General features: G+C 41.2%; 2 protein-coding genes and 1 long non-coding RNA gene across 8 annotated transcripts in view; 1 reads left to right on the forward strand and 2 right to left on the reverse strand.

Annotated features, from left to right (window-relative positions):
- The window catches only part of LOC135113584 (protein TAMALIN-like), a 23,821-nt gene extending 23,544 nt beyond the window's left edge, over positions 1–277 (reverse strand). Inside the window, exon 1 of one of the 2 annotated variants that reach the window (XM_064028874.1) lies at positions 1–277. This exon is cut by the window's left edge and continues 704 nt beyond it. The gene's annotated coding sequence lies outside the window, so the exon portion shown is untranslated. The other variant, XM_064028873.1, reaches the window with a different exon arrangement.
- LOC135113592 (uncharacterized) overlaps positions 1–8,551 on the forward strand; it is a 48,933-nt gene extending 40,382 nt beyond the window's left edge. For both annotated transcript variants that reach the window (XR_010274893.1, XR_010274894.1), the window contains 2 exons: positions 7,293–7,532; positions 8,419–8,551. This is a non-coding gene — a long non-coding RNA (uncharacterized LOC135113592). The remainder of the gene's footprint in view (positions 1–7,292; positions 7,533–8,418) is intronic.
- On the reverse strand, positions 3,168–13,460 carry LOC135113591 (protein jim lovell-like). 4 transcript variants are annotated; one of them, XM_064028888.1, is made up of 8 exons: positions 10,620–10,808; positions 8,771–8,857; positions 8,407–8,531; positions 7,729–8,235; positions 7,347–7,625; positions 6,880–7,005; positions 5,198–5,627; positions 3,168–4,353 (listed from the first exon to the last, which is right to left on the reverse strand). In XM_064028888.1, exons 3-7 carry the CDS (start codon positions 8,488–8,490, stop codon positions 5,259–5,261), a joined length of 1,365 nt encoding a protein of 454 aa, XP_063884958.1. In that variant the 5' UTR covers positions 8,491–8,531; positions 8,771–8,857; positions 10,620–10,808; the 3' UTR covers positions 3,168–4,353; positions 5,198–5,258. The 4 variants fall into 4 exon arrangements, with proteins under 4 accessions (XP_063884958.1, XP_063884957.1, XP_063884956.1 ...); XM_064028887.1 differs by lacking the exons at positions 5,198–5,627; positions 10,620–10,808 and adding an exon at positions 13,363–13,460; XM_064028886.1 differs by lacking the exon at positions 5,198–5,627 and having other exon boundaries at positions 8,771–8,854; positions 10,620–10,804.
- Between the last annotated feature and the right edge of the window lie 28 nt (positions 13,461–13,488).

Genomic DNA, 13,488 nt, shown 5'->3' on the forward strand with positions numbered 1-13,488 from the left:
AAAAACCTTAGAGAACAAAGCCGAGAGAAACGTGCACAAACAATGCCTTGGTAAAAATATCCCCGTTTTCTCTCTCGGCGCTAACGGCTCTCACTTCATGTATCTCCAGCGCCTCGGCACTTGCGGGGAGTTGAGGGAACAGCACACGGGAGGGAAGAGCAGTGGCAGGAGGAACACAGCGTGCGTCCAAAACAAATGAGAGAGGCTATGCGCGGCCCTCCCCTCACCCCGACGCGGCAAGACTGAGGGAGGGAGCTAGGGGGAGTGCGCTGGTCGTCTGCTCGTGCTGCCAGTAGCTTCGCGGTATCGACCAGGCCAGAGAGAGAGAGAGAGAGAGAGAGAGAGAGAGAGAGAGAGAGAATGTGTGTGTGTGTGTATGAGGGGAGAAAGAGAGAAAGAGAGCGAGGATGAAACACACACAAGCCTCAACTAGCAAAACGTGAAAGGATAAGGACTTGTACAGAGAGAGAGAGAGAGAGAGAGAGAGAGAGAGAGAGAGAGAGAGAGAGAGAGAGAGAGAGAGATTCCATCTCATGACACAACCATCATCAGCAAAACATCATTTGCACAAACTTTCTCCCCCCCGTCTCTCTCTCTCTCTCTCTCTCTCTCTCTCTCTCTCTCTCTCTCTCTCTCTCTCTCTCATCCTCAAACATTAAAGGCATCTGATCTTCCGTCGCTAATACAGATACACATTATTAGAGAGAGAGAGAGAGAGAGAGAGAGAGAGAGAGAGAGAGAGAGAGAGAGAGAGAGAGAGAGACTCAACAAGGTTATTTATAGATATTTTAACAAGTTAGAAATTAATTTAATACAACAACAACAACAACTACTACTACTACTACTACTACTACTACTACTACTACTACTACTATTACTACTACTACTACTACTACTACTACTACTACTACACATTCTTGAAGGAAACCCTACAGTGTACAATATACCTACGAGAAATAACTACGTCTTATTATTATTGTTATTATTGTTGTTGTTATTGTTGTTACTACTACTACTATTATTACTACTACTATCCCTACCTCTACCACCACAAAAACACCACCATCGCCACCACTATCACCACCACCAATACTACATAAAGAGAAAAACTGCAGTACTTTTTTTTAATTAATCAGACTCAGATCGCGCCCTTCACTTCCTCCTCCTCCACCACCACCACCACCACTACCCGCCAGTCCCAAGTACTATTCACGTCTTTTCATATTTCACCCGCGGATTCCTGCTGCCTTGGGTCCCTGTGCTCCGCGCCTCCTCTCCTCCCTCACACCCTCACACTCTCCCTCTCTCTCTCTCTGTGCCTTCAGCCGCTGAGGTGAAAATCAATGCACACTCACACTTCTCACACTCAAACTCATATTTCACACTTGGTTTTATTATTTTTATTTATTTATTTTTTTTTTTGGTGGTGGTGATGGTGGTGGTAGTGGTGGTGGTGGTGGTGATAGTAGTAGTAGTAGTAGCAGTAGTAGCAGTTCTTGTGTATAGGATGCTGCCTAAGAACTGAGGAAGATTATAAAGAAAAAGAAGAGGAAGAAATGAAAAGAAAAGCAAAGAAATAAGGAAGACAAAAAAAAGAAAAGAGAAGGAAACAAGGAAGGGAGGAAAAGGAAAGAATGAAAATGAAAAAAAACGAAGGAAAGAAAAAGAAAAAAAAAGAAAAAATATACTATAATTTAAACACCTCTTCCGCCCTCCTCACAAAAAAGGAACACAAAGGAAGAACAAACATCAGGATATTTATTGGCCCTCACGAGGTTCGGTGATAAAATACACTATCTAATCCAAAGCAAGAGATGTAGGATAGTAAAGACGAAGGCTCCTCCCCACCCATAAAAGTAGTAGTAGTAGTAGTAGTAGTAGTAGTAGTAGTAGTAGTAGTAGCAGTAGTAGAGGTAATGAATATTGTAGGATCGTAAGGGAGATAGTGAAATTTATAATCTCATAACCATAGATTCAAGAGACAAAGGGATGGAGATAAGAGATACAGATGTGGTGGTGGTGGTGGTGGTGGTAGTGATAGTGGTGGTGGTGGTAGTTGTAGCAGTAGTAGTGGTAGTAGTGAGCTGTTAAACTATTAAATTACACACACATTTTAACTTAGTAACTGCGAAGAGAAATCTCTCTCTCTCTCTCTCTCTCTCTCTCTCTCTCTCTCTCTCTCGTATGACCTATATAACATCTCTCTTCGTTCTCCTGTGAGAGAAGAGAAAGAGAGCGAGAGGCTTAAAGAGAGAGAGAGAGAGAGAGAGAGAGAGAGAGAGAGAGAGAGAGAGAGAGAGAGAGAGAGAGAGAGAGAGAGAGAGAGAGAGAGAGCAATAAACAGAGGGAGTGGTGGCTGGGCGTGGTGAGAGAGAGAGAGAGAGAGAGAGAGAGAGAGAGAGAGAGAGAGAGAGAGAGAGAGAGAGAGAGAGAGAGAGAGAGATTAAACAAAGAAAGTCAGATGCACGTGATTAGTGTATTATTATTATTATTATTATTATTACCAACTACTACTACTACTACTACCACAACTACTACTACCACTACCTTATAACAAACACTACCATCTATTAACTCTCTCTCTCTCTCTCTCTCAGATCTAGCAGTGAAGCACAAAGGAATTCACTGTAATGGGTATGCTGAAGAGAATTTTTTTGGTTTGATGTGCGTGAGAGGAAGAGAGGCTGGGGAGAGGGAGAGGGAGAGGAAGAGGACCTGGGTGGGGTAGTTTTGCTTTATGGGAGAGGAGTGGGTTTGCTTTTGATGTCTTTGTGGGGTCAGCAGGCTTACCTCTCTCTCTCTCTCGCTTTTTTTTTTTCATCTTTCCCTTTCACACACACACACACACACACACACACACACACACACACACACACACACAGCTGGCTTACTCTCCCTCTTTCACACACACACACACACACACACACACACAGCTGGATTACCCTAACCTCTCTTTCTCTTCTCTCTTTCACACACACACACACACACACACACACACACACACACACACACACACACACACACACACACACACACACCTGGCTTAGTCTCTCTCTCTCTCTCTCTCATGGATTCATGTACTCACTCCAATATATGTGTTACAATATCCATTATTATTATTATTTAACATTATTAATTACTGGAACATAAATCACATTAAAGCAAAATAAATAAAAAATCCACTTTATTTCTCTTCTAAAAACACATCTTTTACTTCCCCTAAAACTTAAATTCCTATAATATTCTCCCTGATGCATTGTGGGAACTTGAGATTGTGTTCATAGTTACTTTGTTTCTTCCTGCAGTTCAGTGTGAATTCAGGTTAACATGAGTACAGTACTGTGTCTGAGGTATTTGTTGGAAGTATATACATAATATTTACATAATTATGTACAGTTTTGCATGTGAAGACTAGATATAACTACATTCTTACACAAAACTCTCTTACATTCACCAAATTACTCTTCTATATAAATGCTTACAGTCCAGAGATTGTTTGTTTGCTTATACACTCAGTAAATGTCACTCTAATTATCAGTAAATGTAGTGCTATATTTATTTACAATCTTTAGTCATTTAGTGTTATTTACAAATCACTTTTTTTCATCACTGGCTCCTGTTTAGTTTTTCTTACTTGATTCTATATTTCATTTAATTTCATATTCTTTTACCTTAAATTGTGGTGAAGTTACTTAAGTATTTTGAATGAATCTTTTTCTTAATTCTTCACTTTCTTTCCTTGATGTTGATGAATCTTTAATACAAGTACTCAATGTTTTCCCTCTGCTTGCATAATACAGTGTTTGGAGGCAGCAAGACCCTTATGGCACTCTTATCTCACACTCACACACACACACACACACACACACACTACTGACACACCCCATTCTGTGACTTTGAGAACTCAGCCCCTTGCACCTTACCCTTCATGAACCACTGCATGTTTACTTTTGGGGCAGCAGCAGAGGAAGTGGGGGAGGAGGCAGCCACACTAGTAGTAGCAGCAGGGGGTGGGTCAGAACTCACAGGCATGACACCACCGTAATGAACGCGCCTGATGTGAACATTAACATTCCCTTTCTGAGCAGAACGGAAGGTGCAGAGTGGACAGGCGAATGGTTTCTCCCCGGTGTGCTTTCTGACGTGCTGCCGGAGCCACGACTCGCGGTCTGTTACATAGCCACAGTCTGGGTAGCTGCATCGCCACTCCCGCCAAGGCCTCCCCGCAGTCTCCGCCTCCCTGTCCCCCGATGCCGTGCAGGGGAGCAGAGGGAAAGGAAGGACTGCTGGTGGTGATGTGTTGTTGTCTTCCTGTGGAGCTCTGCCTTGTAGTCTCATGGCCATTGAGGGTTCCTGAAAGAGGGAGATGGGGCTGAAAGGGAAATGAACACAAAAGAGACATACACAGAGGCAGACTAACATACAAGGACATAATGGAGTAGTAAATGGCTAGAGAGAAATAAATAGAAAAGACAAACAGAATCAGACAGACAGACTGACAGACAGAGAGACTTGAGCTGTAAGAGGCTGGAGAAAATAAACAGAAAAGAAATAAACATAGAGAAAGAGAGGCAGATTGACAAAGTTATATAATCACACACACAGACAGACTGAAAGAGAAACAAAATAGGGACAGAGGGAGTCATGCAAATTAACAATGAAGTGGACAGCAAAACATGTGAAGTAACAAAGTATCACCAACAAGTAGCATCGCACTTTCAAGCATCAAAACATCTATAAGGACAAAAACGTAAAGTCAAAGAAGACACCGATTCATAGCAAGACAAATATGCATGGAAAGCCAAACAAAGCTAGAGGATATAGAAATAACTAAGATATGGACCAAAATCATTACTCATATTTAGGTATGTATAAAATGTACATTACAGACAAACACACGCAAAGAAAATGTATAAAGCCAAAAGTAATGGGCATTAAACTAAATAAGCAATGCAAGAAACTGTTCCTTTGTATTTTTAATATTATCAACTTATTTCACCTTTTGTTCTGAGCAGTAAACTATTTCTTCTTTATGTTAACTCATTTCAACTTTCACTCTGAGTGGTTTTCTTTTCATTAAGCTTAACAGGGTGACAACACTCTTAGGCTGGCCATGTAGATGTTTCCCATAAGTGACAGAATACCACCACTTTCCTCATCAGGTACAAGAAATACATCAACACAGTGTATCAGTCACCTGCAACAGTCTTGAGTGGGCAACACTGCCTTCCCTCCGTGTGCTGCCTCAGTGCACGGCATTACTGGATGAGGAAGGGCGCCTGCTGGCTGTCCCTGTGGCCGTCATCTTTCTGGGACACTGTGGGGTGGTGCCTCTTGATGTGCACCTTCAGGTTACTACTCTGGGCCGAGGAGTAGGAGCAGCTGGGACACTGAAATGGCTTCTCCCCTGTGTGGATACGCAGGTGCTTCCTCAGCTGCGACACATCCTGGCCCTTGTAGCCGCATATCTGACAGGACCGACGGTCAGACATGCCACCGACCTCCCCTGCCGTCTGAGGGACGGTGGTCCTGCTGATGGTGGGCCAAGTCCCTAGGTCTCCCTGCAGGCTTGGGTAGTGGAGCTGCTGGTGGGGGCCTTGCCTGCTCCACCCTGCCCTCCCTCGGCCCTAGAAGAGAGGCCACAGTCACTTGGCATTCCTCAGTGGGAGTAAAGTAATGGTCCATGAGGGCAGGCCACACTCAGACCTCTCCGCAGGCTTGTCTGGTGAGGGAAGGCTTTCCAACACCTCTTTATGTCATGGCTTTATGTTTTCAAGAAAACTTCAGGGGAAATACTTTTCTAGCACTGTGTTCAGTATTATTTTATGGTCAAGTCAACCACAGTCTGCAGTCCTGACTAATATAAGGCAATGTACATCTTCAACAACACACACACTCACCACATTCCATACACAGCAGCAAATTTAATCAAACTTATGCATTTCTTCTACTTTTCTCTATATATACCCCAGTCTGATATCTCTTGAAAGAAGGCGGCCAAGACATCATGCCTTGTCTCATAAAATTATAAGTACCACGAGTAGGTGATCACCAGTCCCCTCACCCCATCCTGTCTGTCTTTTGAAATACCCAGGGAAAACAGAGGCAGTATTCTCCCTATCTGAGCATGGAGGGTAGCAACAGGCTGTACCCTCCTTACTAAGCAATAAACCAAGTCCTACAAGCCTATACAGATTCTTTGATAACACCAGTGAGCTTTGTAATACACTGGTTTTCTTATCTAAGCTCTCAAACACCCAGACACAGGCCACCTCAGTCACCTCCACCAAACCACACAAGGACACAACAAAGTTCCCCAAGGTTCCAGTCAGTTCACAAGTTCTTGATATGTTCGGCTTGAACTTTTCAGAAGAAACTCAGGATTTATGAGAGAGAGAGAGAGAGAGAGAGAGAGAGAGAGAGAGAGAGAGAGAGAGAGAGAGAGAGAGAGAGAGAGAGAGAGAGAGAGAGAGAGAGAGAGAGAGAGAGAGAGATATACAAGAGCAAACCAACAGTATACATACTACTACATGCAGAAACAATGCAGGCACACACGTAAAAAGTACATATACATACATAAACAAGTGCATATACAAGGATAAATTCAAAGGTTTGGACATACTGTATACTGAAGAAAATAAGGCAACTGATAAATTTTAAAAAAGCATACAAAATGTTATATAAAAGACACTGTATATAAATAAACTAAGCCAACACAGAAAAAAAAAAAACTTGATATTCACTTGGTATATTTTGAAGAACATTTTGGATTACAAGTGAATGAATTAATCTATAATGCTTTGTCTATCTGAATTAATGCCTAAGTAAATAACAAAAAATAAGTAAGATAGATAGACATTACATTAGTGGTGAGCTTACCCTCTGGTGGAGTGGTGTGTGGTGTGTCTGAGGAATTGTCTCTTGCTGGGGTGAGAAGGCGTCCAAGTGGAAGCTTTGCATCAGCTCCCCCTTGCCCTGGCTGCCCTCCCATCCCTGGCTGGCATCCTGCAATGAGGCACAGTTACTGTGCATCTCATAACTGGTGTATATTTACTTTTTGAGTTTGAAAGTAACTGCTCCTAAGATGTGGGAATAAAGGATGTGATAAGTGTGCACAGGAGGTATACAGTTTCTCTGTTATTGTACCATACAACCAGATGAGCATCACAGTTACGTATCTCATTTATATGCAAAGTGCCAGAAAAGTTATGTTAGAAGATTTACAATATCACCAATGTTTCAATGTGTTTCATGCTGTAAATGAATATCCTGCTTTTCCTGCTTCCTTTCAGCACATCACTCCCTGCACCACATCTTTCTGAATGCAGTGCCATAACACCACTCACCCCATCCATCCCTGAAGTGGGCGGCAGTGCCTGGGTCACCACCTCCTTAAATGACTGTGGCTGTGCAGGGTACTGTGGGAGAACACCGCTGCCACCACCACCACCACCAGAAATTGCTGGGCTGTAGGTAGTCTGGCCCTTCTCACCTTGGCTGGCCTCTTCAGGACCCACCAGGCCTCCATCAAGGTCAGTCAGCCCCAGGATGTTGTCCTCACATTTCACCTCATCCTCCCTCTCCTCTTTCACTGTGAACACTGTCCTCTCCTCCATCAAGGTATGCTGTGGAAACACACTCATTAGAAGCATCCCTCTGCACCTGTCCACAGAAGATTAAATATATCAACACAAATGTGAGGAGTAAAGGAGGATGTCTGCTCCTTACCTGTTGCTGTGATGGGAAGGTGGAAGTGGCAGGTTGGGGGCTGCTTCCCCTGCTCCCCCTATCTCTTCCCCTGACTTCATTGTGGTCTTCAGTGACAGGGTCATCCCCTTGTGCTGTGGGGACAGGGCTGCTGGCTTCCCTGTCGTGTCGGCGCCGCTTAGGGTTGGGCGGCTCTTCCTCTGTGGTGGCAGTGGGGCGGCTGTGGGACTCCTGCTGGGATGGGGAAGTGGGCTCGTCTGGCACGGCAAGACCCTTGATGGCCAGGCACTCAGCAGCCTTGATTAGGCCACCCAGGTCATCCTGTGGCACAGACACCTGGCCCAGGTACATGTAGCTGAGCAGAGCCTCCAGGTGGCGTGGTGGCAGGTCCTGCAGCACTACTGCTGGGTGACGGCAAGGAATGTGCTCCAGGATAGTACGGAAGTATTCACTGCAGCCTGACACCACCAGCCGGTGCACCTGGTAGAACTGACCTCCACACACCAGGGTCAGGTCACTGTAGGTCTCCTGGAGGTTGGAAGGAGGCAACACCATAGCAGAAGTGAGGGAAACTCCTTCATGATATGTGTGAGCCTCACTTGGAACCCATATTAAAGCCAGTTATATTGTAATACCAAAATCACTACTATTACTGCTACTCCTACTGGTACTATAACCACTACTAAACTGCTTGCACACCTTGTCCCGCAGGAAGGAGAGCTGCTTGAGGAAGGAGGACGAGTGGTTGTTCCATCGCAGTGACAACAGACCGTCCACTGCCATCACTGCTTCCCTGCCACCACAACACTCACTAACACTGCCAGCTGGAAAGTATCACTGCATCATGCACAAAGCTAAGTATGCTAAACTTCTGTTATAATTGCCTCTACTTGGTCTGCTTTGTGTATTGATCATCATTGAATAAACAAGATACTGGAACTTGTAAAATGAATGAGATGAAATTAATAAATATGAATTTACTCTACTATATATTAATGTCAAATAATACTTGTAATTCTTAAAGACTGAGCACTAGGTGTCTTGTATAACAATTTGAACTTACTTCTTACACTGGTTCCACAATGGTACTTAGAGAGTGAGGCACTGTCCAGAAGAGATGATGAAAGGTTGTTAGCAAGACCTCAAACTGCTGTTGGAAAGGAAACATAGTCTTAGACACAATTACTAGACATTCAAGAAACACCCAAGAAATCAACTCCCAATGAAAATGCACATGTTCTAAGTGATAGATAGAATAATGAGATTGTAATAGAGTCCAAACTGCTGTTGGGAAGGAAACACAATCTTAGATACAGGAATACCAAACCTTCAAGACACAACCAAGAAATTAACTCCATTGAAAAATGTACATTAACTTTAGTTGGAAATCTGCTTACATTAATTATCAGTCAGTGGAATACAGGCACATGTTCTGCTTTGAGTAACAATAAGGAAACAATCTAAGACACAGGAATAGTAGACTTTAAGAAATCAACCTAAGAAATGAGCTGCTGTGAAAATTGAACTTTTGTAAAAATTCTGCTCACAGCAACTCTCACAGTCTGTGGCATAGTTGGTTAGTTTGCTGACAAAAAATATAAGTGACACTGAAGATAAACAATGGTTACATTATCTTTGTCCAAACAGTAAATTTACATAAAAATACAGCAAACTGGAATGCACAACTGAGAGAGAGAGAGAGAGAGAGAGAGAGAGAGAGAGAGAGAGAGAGAGAATTATTATTATTATTATTATTATTATTATTATTATTATTATTATTATTATTATTATTATTATTACTAATTTATCGACAGAATTTTGTTATTTACAACCATGTACTTAAAATTATAAAACAGTAACATAATAAAACATTATTCAAGTACAATAAACTTCACAGTAAATTTTGTCCACATAAAACAATTTCCAATACATTTACGTCTCTTTACCAAACTGTTAAAAAAACGTGCAAACTTCATTTCCTTTCTCCATCAGTATTAAAATCTAGCGTGTTTTGCCTAGCCCTGCAGTTTCTCAACATAAAACAATCCAAGAGAACATGTGACCCATCCTGTACCAAGGATGAGAGAAGTGTCAGCTGCCCCAGCGCCTGACACACTCTCCTGTCTGAATACAGCCACCTCCTATTCTGATGTGTGACAACAATGAAGAGAGAGAACACCATAATAATAATAAGGGAAAAATATGTAAAAATAGTGGGTATTTAGTGCATGACGAGTGTTAGCTGATGACGCATCGCCCACCCGCTGGCTGGCCCACACGTCTGTCGTATCCTGCCTGTCTCGATCTTCAGATCGTGAGACATCATGCGGAGCCTGGTCAGCGCTTGTCGCTTGTAATCAGGAACGAATTTGGTGCTCGCATAAGCTAGGTGCACAGATAATTGGTGGTTAATTAATGTATTGTAAGTTACATAAGCTGTTGGAGGTTTTTCTCCTACCCTTATCCTGCCTTCGTTCAGTGAGTTTCTATAACACTTATGACGCACGGCTTGTGCCACGAATCTGTACCCCCGGGGTATTGGCCTTTCTGCTTAGTTCATACGCTTTATAGAAAGGTTCCTCGTTATTTGATGTTCTCAACTTCGAATCTAAAACTTCTGTCTCCTGCTGCCTATCACATCTTGAAGAGGCTGTAGATCTGATTCACTCAAACATAAATTAGGACTAGTATATTTCCTCACACCCAATAAACATTTCACAGCTCTGCTATACTGAATCAGCCTCTTCGAGAGAGAGAGAGAGAGAGAGAGAGAGAGAGAGAGAGAGAGAGTACTCTCACTGACAATTGTAAGTTACAGGGAGAGAAGATAAGCACTGGTTACATTATCTTTTCCCAGATAATCTTTACATAACTATACAAGTAAAACAACAAACAGGCAGTATTTTCCCTACCTATGTGTGGAGTGTAAGGCAAACACATAGTACTCTAATGACACTGCCTCCCTCTCATCTCTGCTCCGCTGCTGGGTGACTGTGTGTTTACATCGCCGCGTGCTTTACTGATCCTTAGGGCACACTATGTTATATGGAAGAATGCTCGTTATAACCTCTTTCCTCCTCTTCGCCTTTAGCACGTCTTGACCTGCTTCCGTTAAAAATAATAATAATAATAATAATAATATAAACTTTATTCAGTCTTTTGTACATACATTGTATAAAAGAAACTTTGTTCGGACTGGGCTCTAGTCTACATACTGTCATTAAAATAAGAATAAGAAAATATGAAAATAGTTCACATAGTAAAAATTCACACAATCATACAATGAAGCTGATATTACTGTTAAGCATTTTAATGCTCCTAGGTACAAATGAATTTTTATATCGTGAGGTTCGTTGTACAGGTGCTTGTAATCTTCTGCCTGATCTTAAGTACACATAATTATGATGAAGCGGGTGTGTCTCATCCATCATAATTTTTTTTGCTTGTTTTATGACATTTACTTTATATATCTCCTCCAGTGGCATCACATTTGCCCCTAACCTTTTAGCCTGTTTTACTATTTTATTGAGTTTATTTTTATCCTTACATCTGAGAGTACTGAACCAAGTGGTTATTGAAAAAGTTATGATGGATTCAACAATTGATTTATATAGTAATGAAATAATAGTTTTATCTACCCTAATGTTGTTTAAGATGCGAAGGTGATGCACCCGTTGGTTACACTTGCTATAAACTAGTTTTGTGTTGCTGTTCCCAGTGAGTTTGTTATCTATCATTATTCCTAGATATTTATACTCATCCACCCTTTCTACAGTTTGTGATTTTATTACAAGTTGTGCTGGAGGGATCTGATTTTTCCTAAAGTCAATGATCATCTCCTTAGTTTTTAAAACATTTAGATTTAAATAATTCTGGTCACTCCATAAAACAAAGTGGTTCACTTGGCTGAGAAAGTTGTTTTCATCACCATTAGATATTTTCCCAATTATAGCAGTGTCATCTGCATATTTCATGATAGTGACATTTCTATGATTACTTTGACAGTCATTTGTATAAATTGTGAATAGTATCGGTGAAAGCACACATCCCTGTGGAGCTCCTGTATTGGTGGTTAGAATATCAGATTTTATGTTTGATATACTGACAAACTGTGTTCGGTTTAAAAGGAAATCTAGAATCCATGAAATAAGGTTGCTGTTTACATTCATATTTAAGAGCTTGTCAATAAGTAGGTGAGGTTGAATGGTGTTGAAAGCACTACTAAAGTCAACATATAGTATACGAATATAAGAGTTTAAAGTTTCCAGATGGCTAGTTATTTCATGGTTCATGGTTAGGACAGCGTCTTGGACACTTCTACCAGCGGAATAAGCAAACTGTCGTGGATCACAATACTCAATTACATCTCTGCACAAGATATTCTTGACAATACTCTCGAAACACTTAAATATCACGCATGTGAGCGCCACAGGCCTAAAATCATTGTTTACTTTAGGAGAACGAGTTTTGGGTATGGGGATGATTTTTGATAATTTCCATTGGGCTGGGACTTTACTTTGGTCAAGGGATGCCTGAAATAATTTATGTAAAGGGAGTGTTAACTGCTCACGACATGACTTCAGTACTCTGGCACTCACACCATCGGGACCACATGCTTTCCCAGTCTTCACTCTTTTTAAAGAATTACAAACTTCCTTAAGGGATATTTCGATACGCCTATCATTTGTGTTGCTTAACAGTGATCTTAAATTTGCATTATTATTTTCAAAGTTGTGTATATCAAATCTGGCAAAAAATGTGTTCAGTTCGTTAGCGTATTCTTTGGTGATATTTTGTTCTGATATTTTTTGCTTTGTTTGATAACCACTTAATTGTTTCAGTCCTTGCCACGCGTCTTTCAGGTTATTAGTTCTAAACTGGCGTTCTACCTTCTCTTTATATGTTTTCTTGGCACTCGATATTTTTCTTTCTAGCCTTTTCTGTATTGATTTCACTTGGTTACGGTCACTTGATAGGGCTCTTTTCTTTTCATTTAAAATGATTTTTAGATCTTTCTTTACCCAGGGCTTATTATTAGGAAATATGGTTACTGTTTTTGATGGAACAATCATTTCTGTACAGAACACTATATAAGACGTCATTACGTCTACGTTGGCATCGATATCTGAGTTATCGTCGTATAATACTGACCAATCCGTGGACATGAAGCACCCTTGGAGTTCGCAGATGGATTCCTCACTCCAGCGTTTAATTGTCACTTTTTTCTGTTTTTCCCGTTTAAGTTTCTGTTTGTATACCGGCATACAATATAACATATTATGGTCAGAATTTCCAAGTGGGGTTTTCTTCACAACACGGTAACCGTCTTTGATATTACAAAACATGAGGTCTAGTGTGCTGTCTCCCCTAGTTGTACACTTCACATATTGCTCGTATGCTGGTATTTGGTCGTGAAAATTACACCCGTTAAAATCACCAACGATAATTTTGACACTTTCAGGGCAGCTAGTTTCAAATTTATTAATGCTATTTAATAGTAGTTCACTTGCAACTGACATATTGGCAGATGGAGGTATGTACACATTAAAAATAAATACGTTGTTAAACTCTCTGGGTAAATAATAAGGTAAATAATAAGTCATCCTGATAGTTATGCTGGCAGCATAATATCTAAGCCATGACATTATAACTTACGATGTGCCTTGATCTCCGTCGATATGCTAAAAAGAGTTACCATATCTCCATCTTATCAGTCCTTGTACTGATATAAAAAAACTAACATCACTATCCACTCATATGTGCGTAACATTTTTATAGCTC

This window comes from Scylla paramamosain, chromosome 26, assembly GCF_035594125.1.
Source record: "Scylla paramamosain isolate STU-SP2022 chromosome 26, ASM3559412v1, whole genome shotgun sequence".
In the NCBI taxonomy this organism is placed as follows: Eukaryota; Metazoa; Arthropoda; class Malacostraca; order Decapoda; family Portunidae; genus Scylla; species Scylla paramamosain.

Bases quoted from the DNA above. Each gene is read 5' to 3' on its own strand.
- LOC135113591 (XM_064028887.1), bottom strand. From the start codon at position 8,490: ATGGCAGTGGACGGTCTGTTGTCACTGCGATGGAACAACCACTCGTCC. The intron at 7,006-7,346 runs GTGAGTGGTGTT...GCCTCATTGCAG, and splicing joins CCACTTCAGGGATGGATGGG to GATGCCAGCCAGGGATGGGA. The intron at 4,354-6,879 runs GTAAGCTCACCA...TCCCTCTTTCAG, and splicing joins ACACACCACTCCACCAGAGG to GAACCCTCAATGGCCATGAG.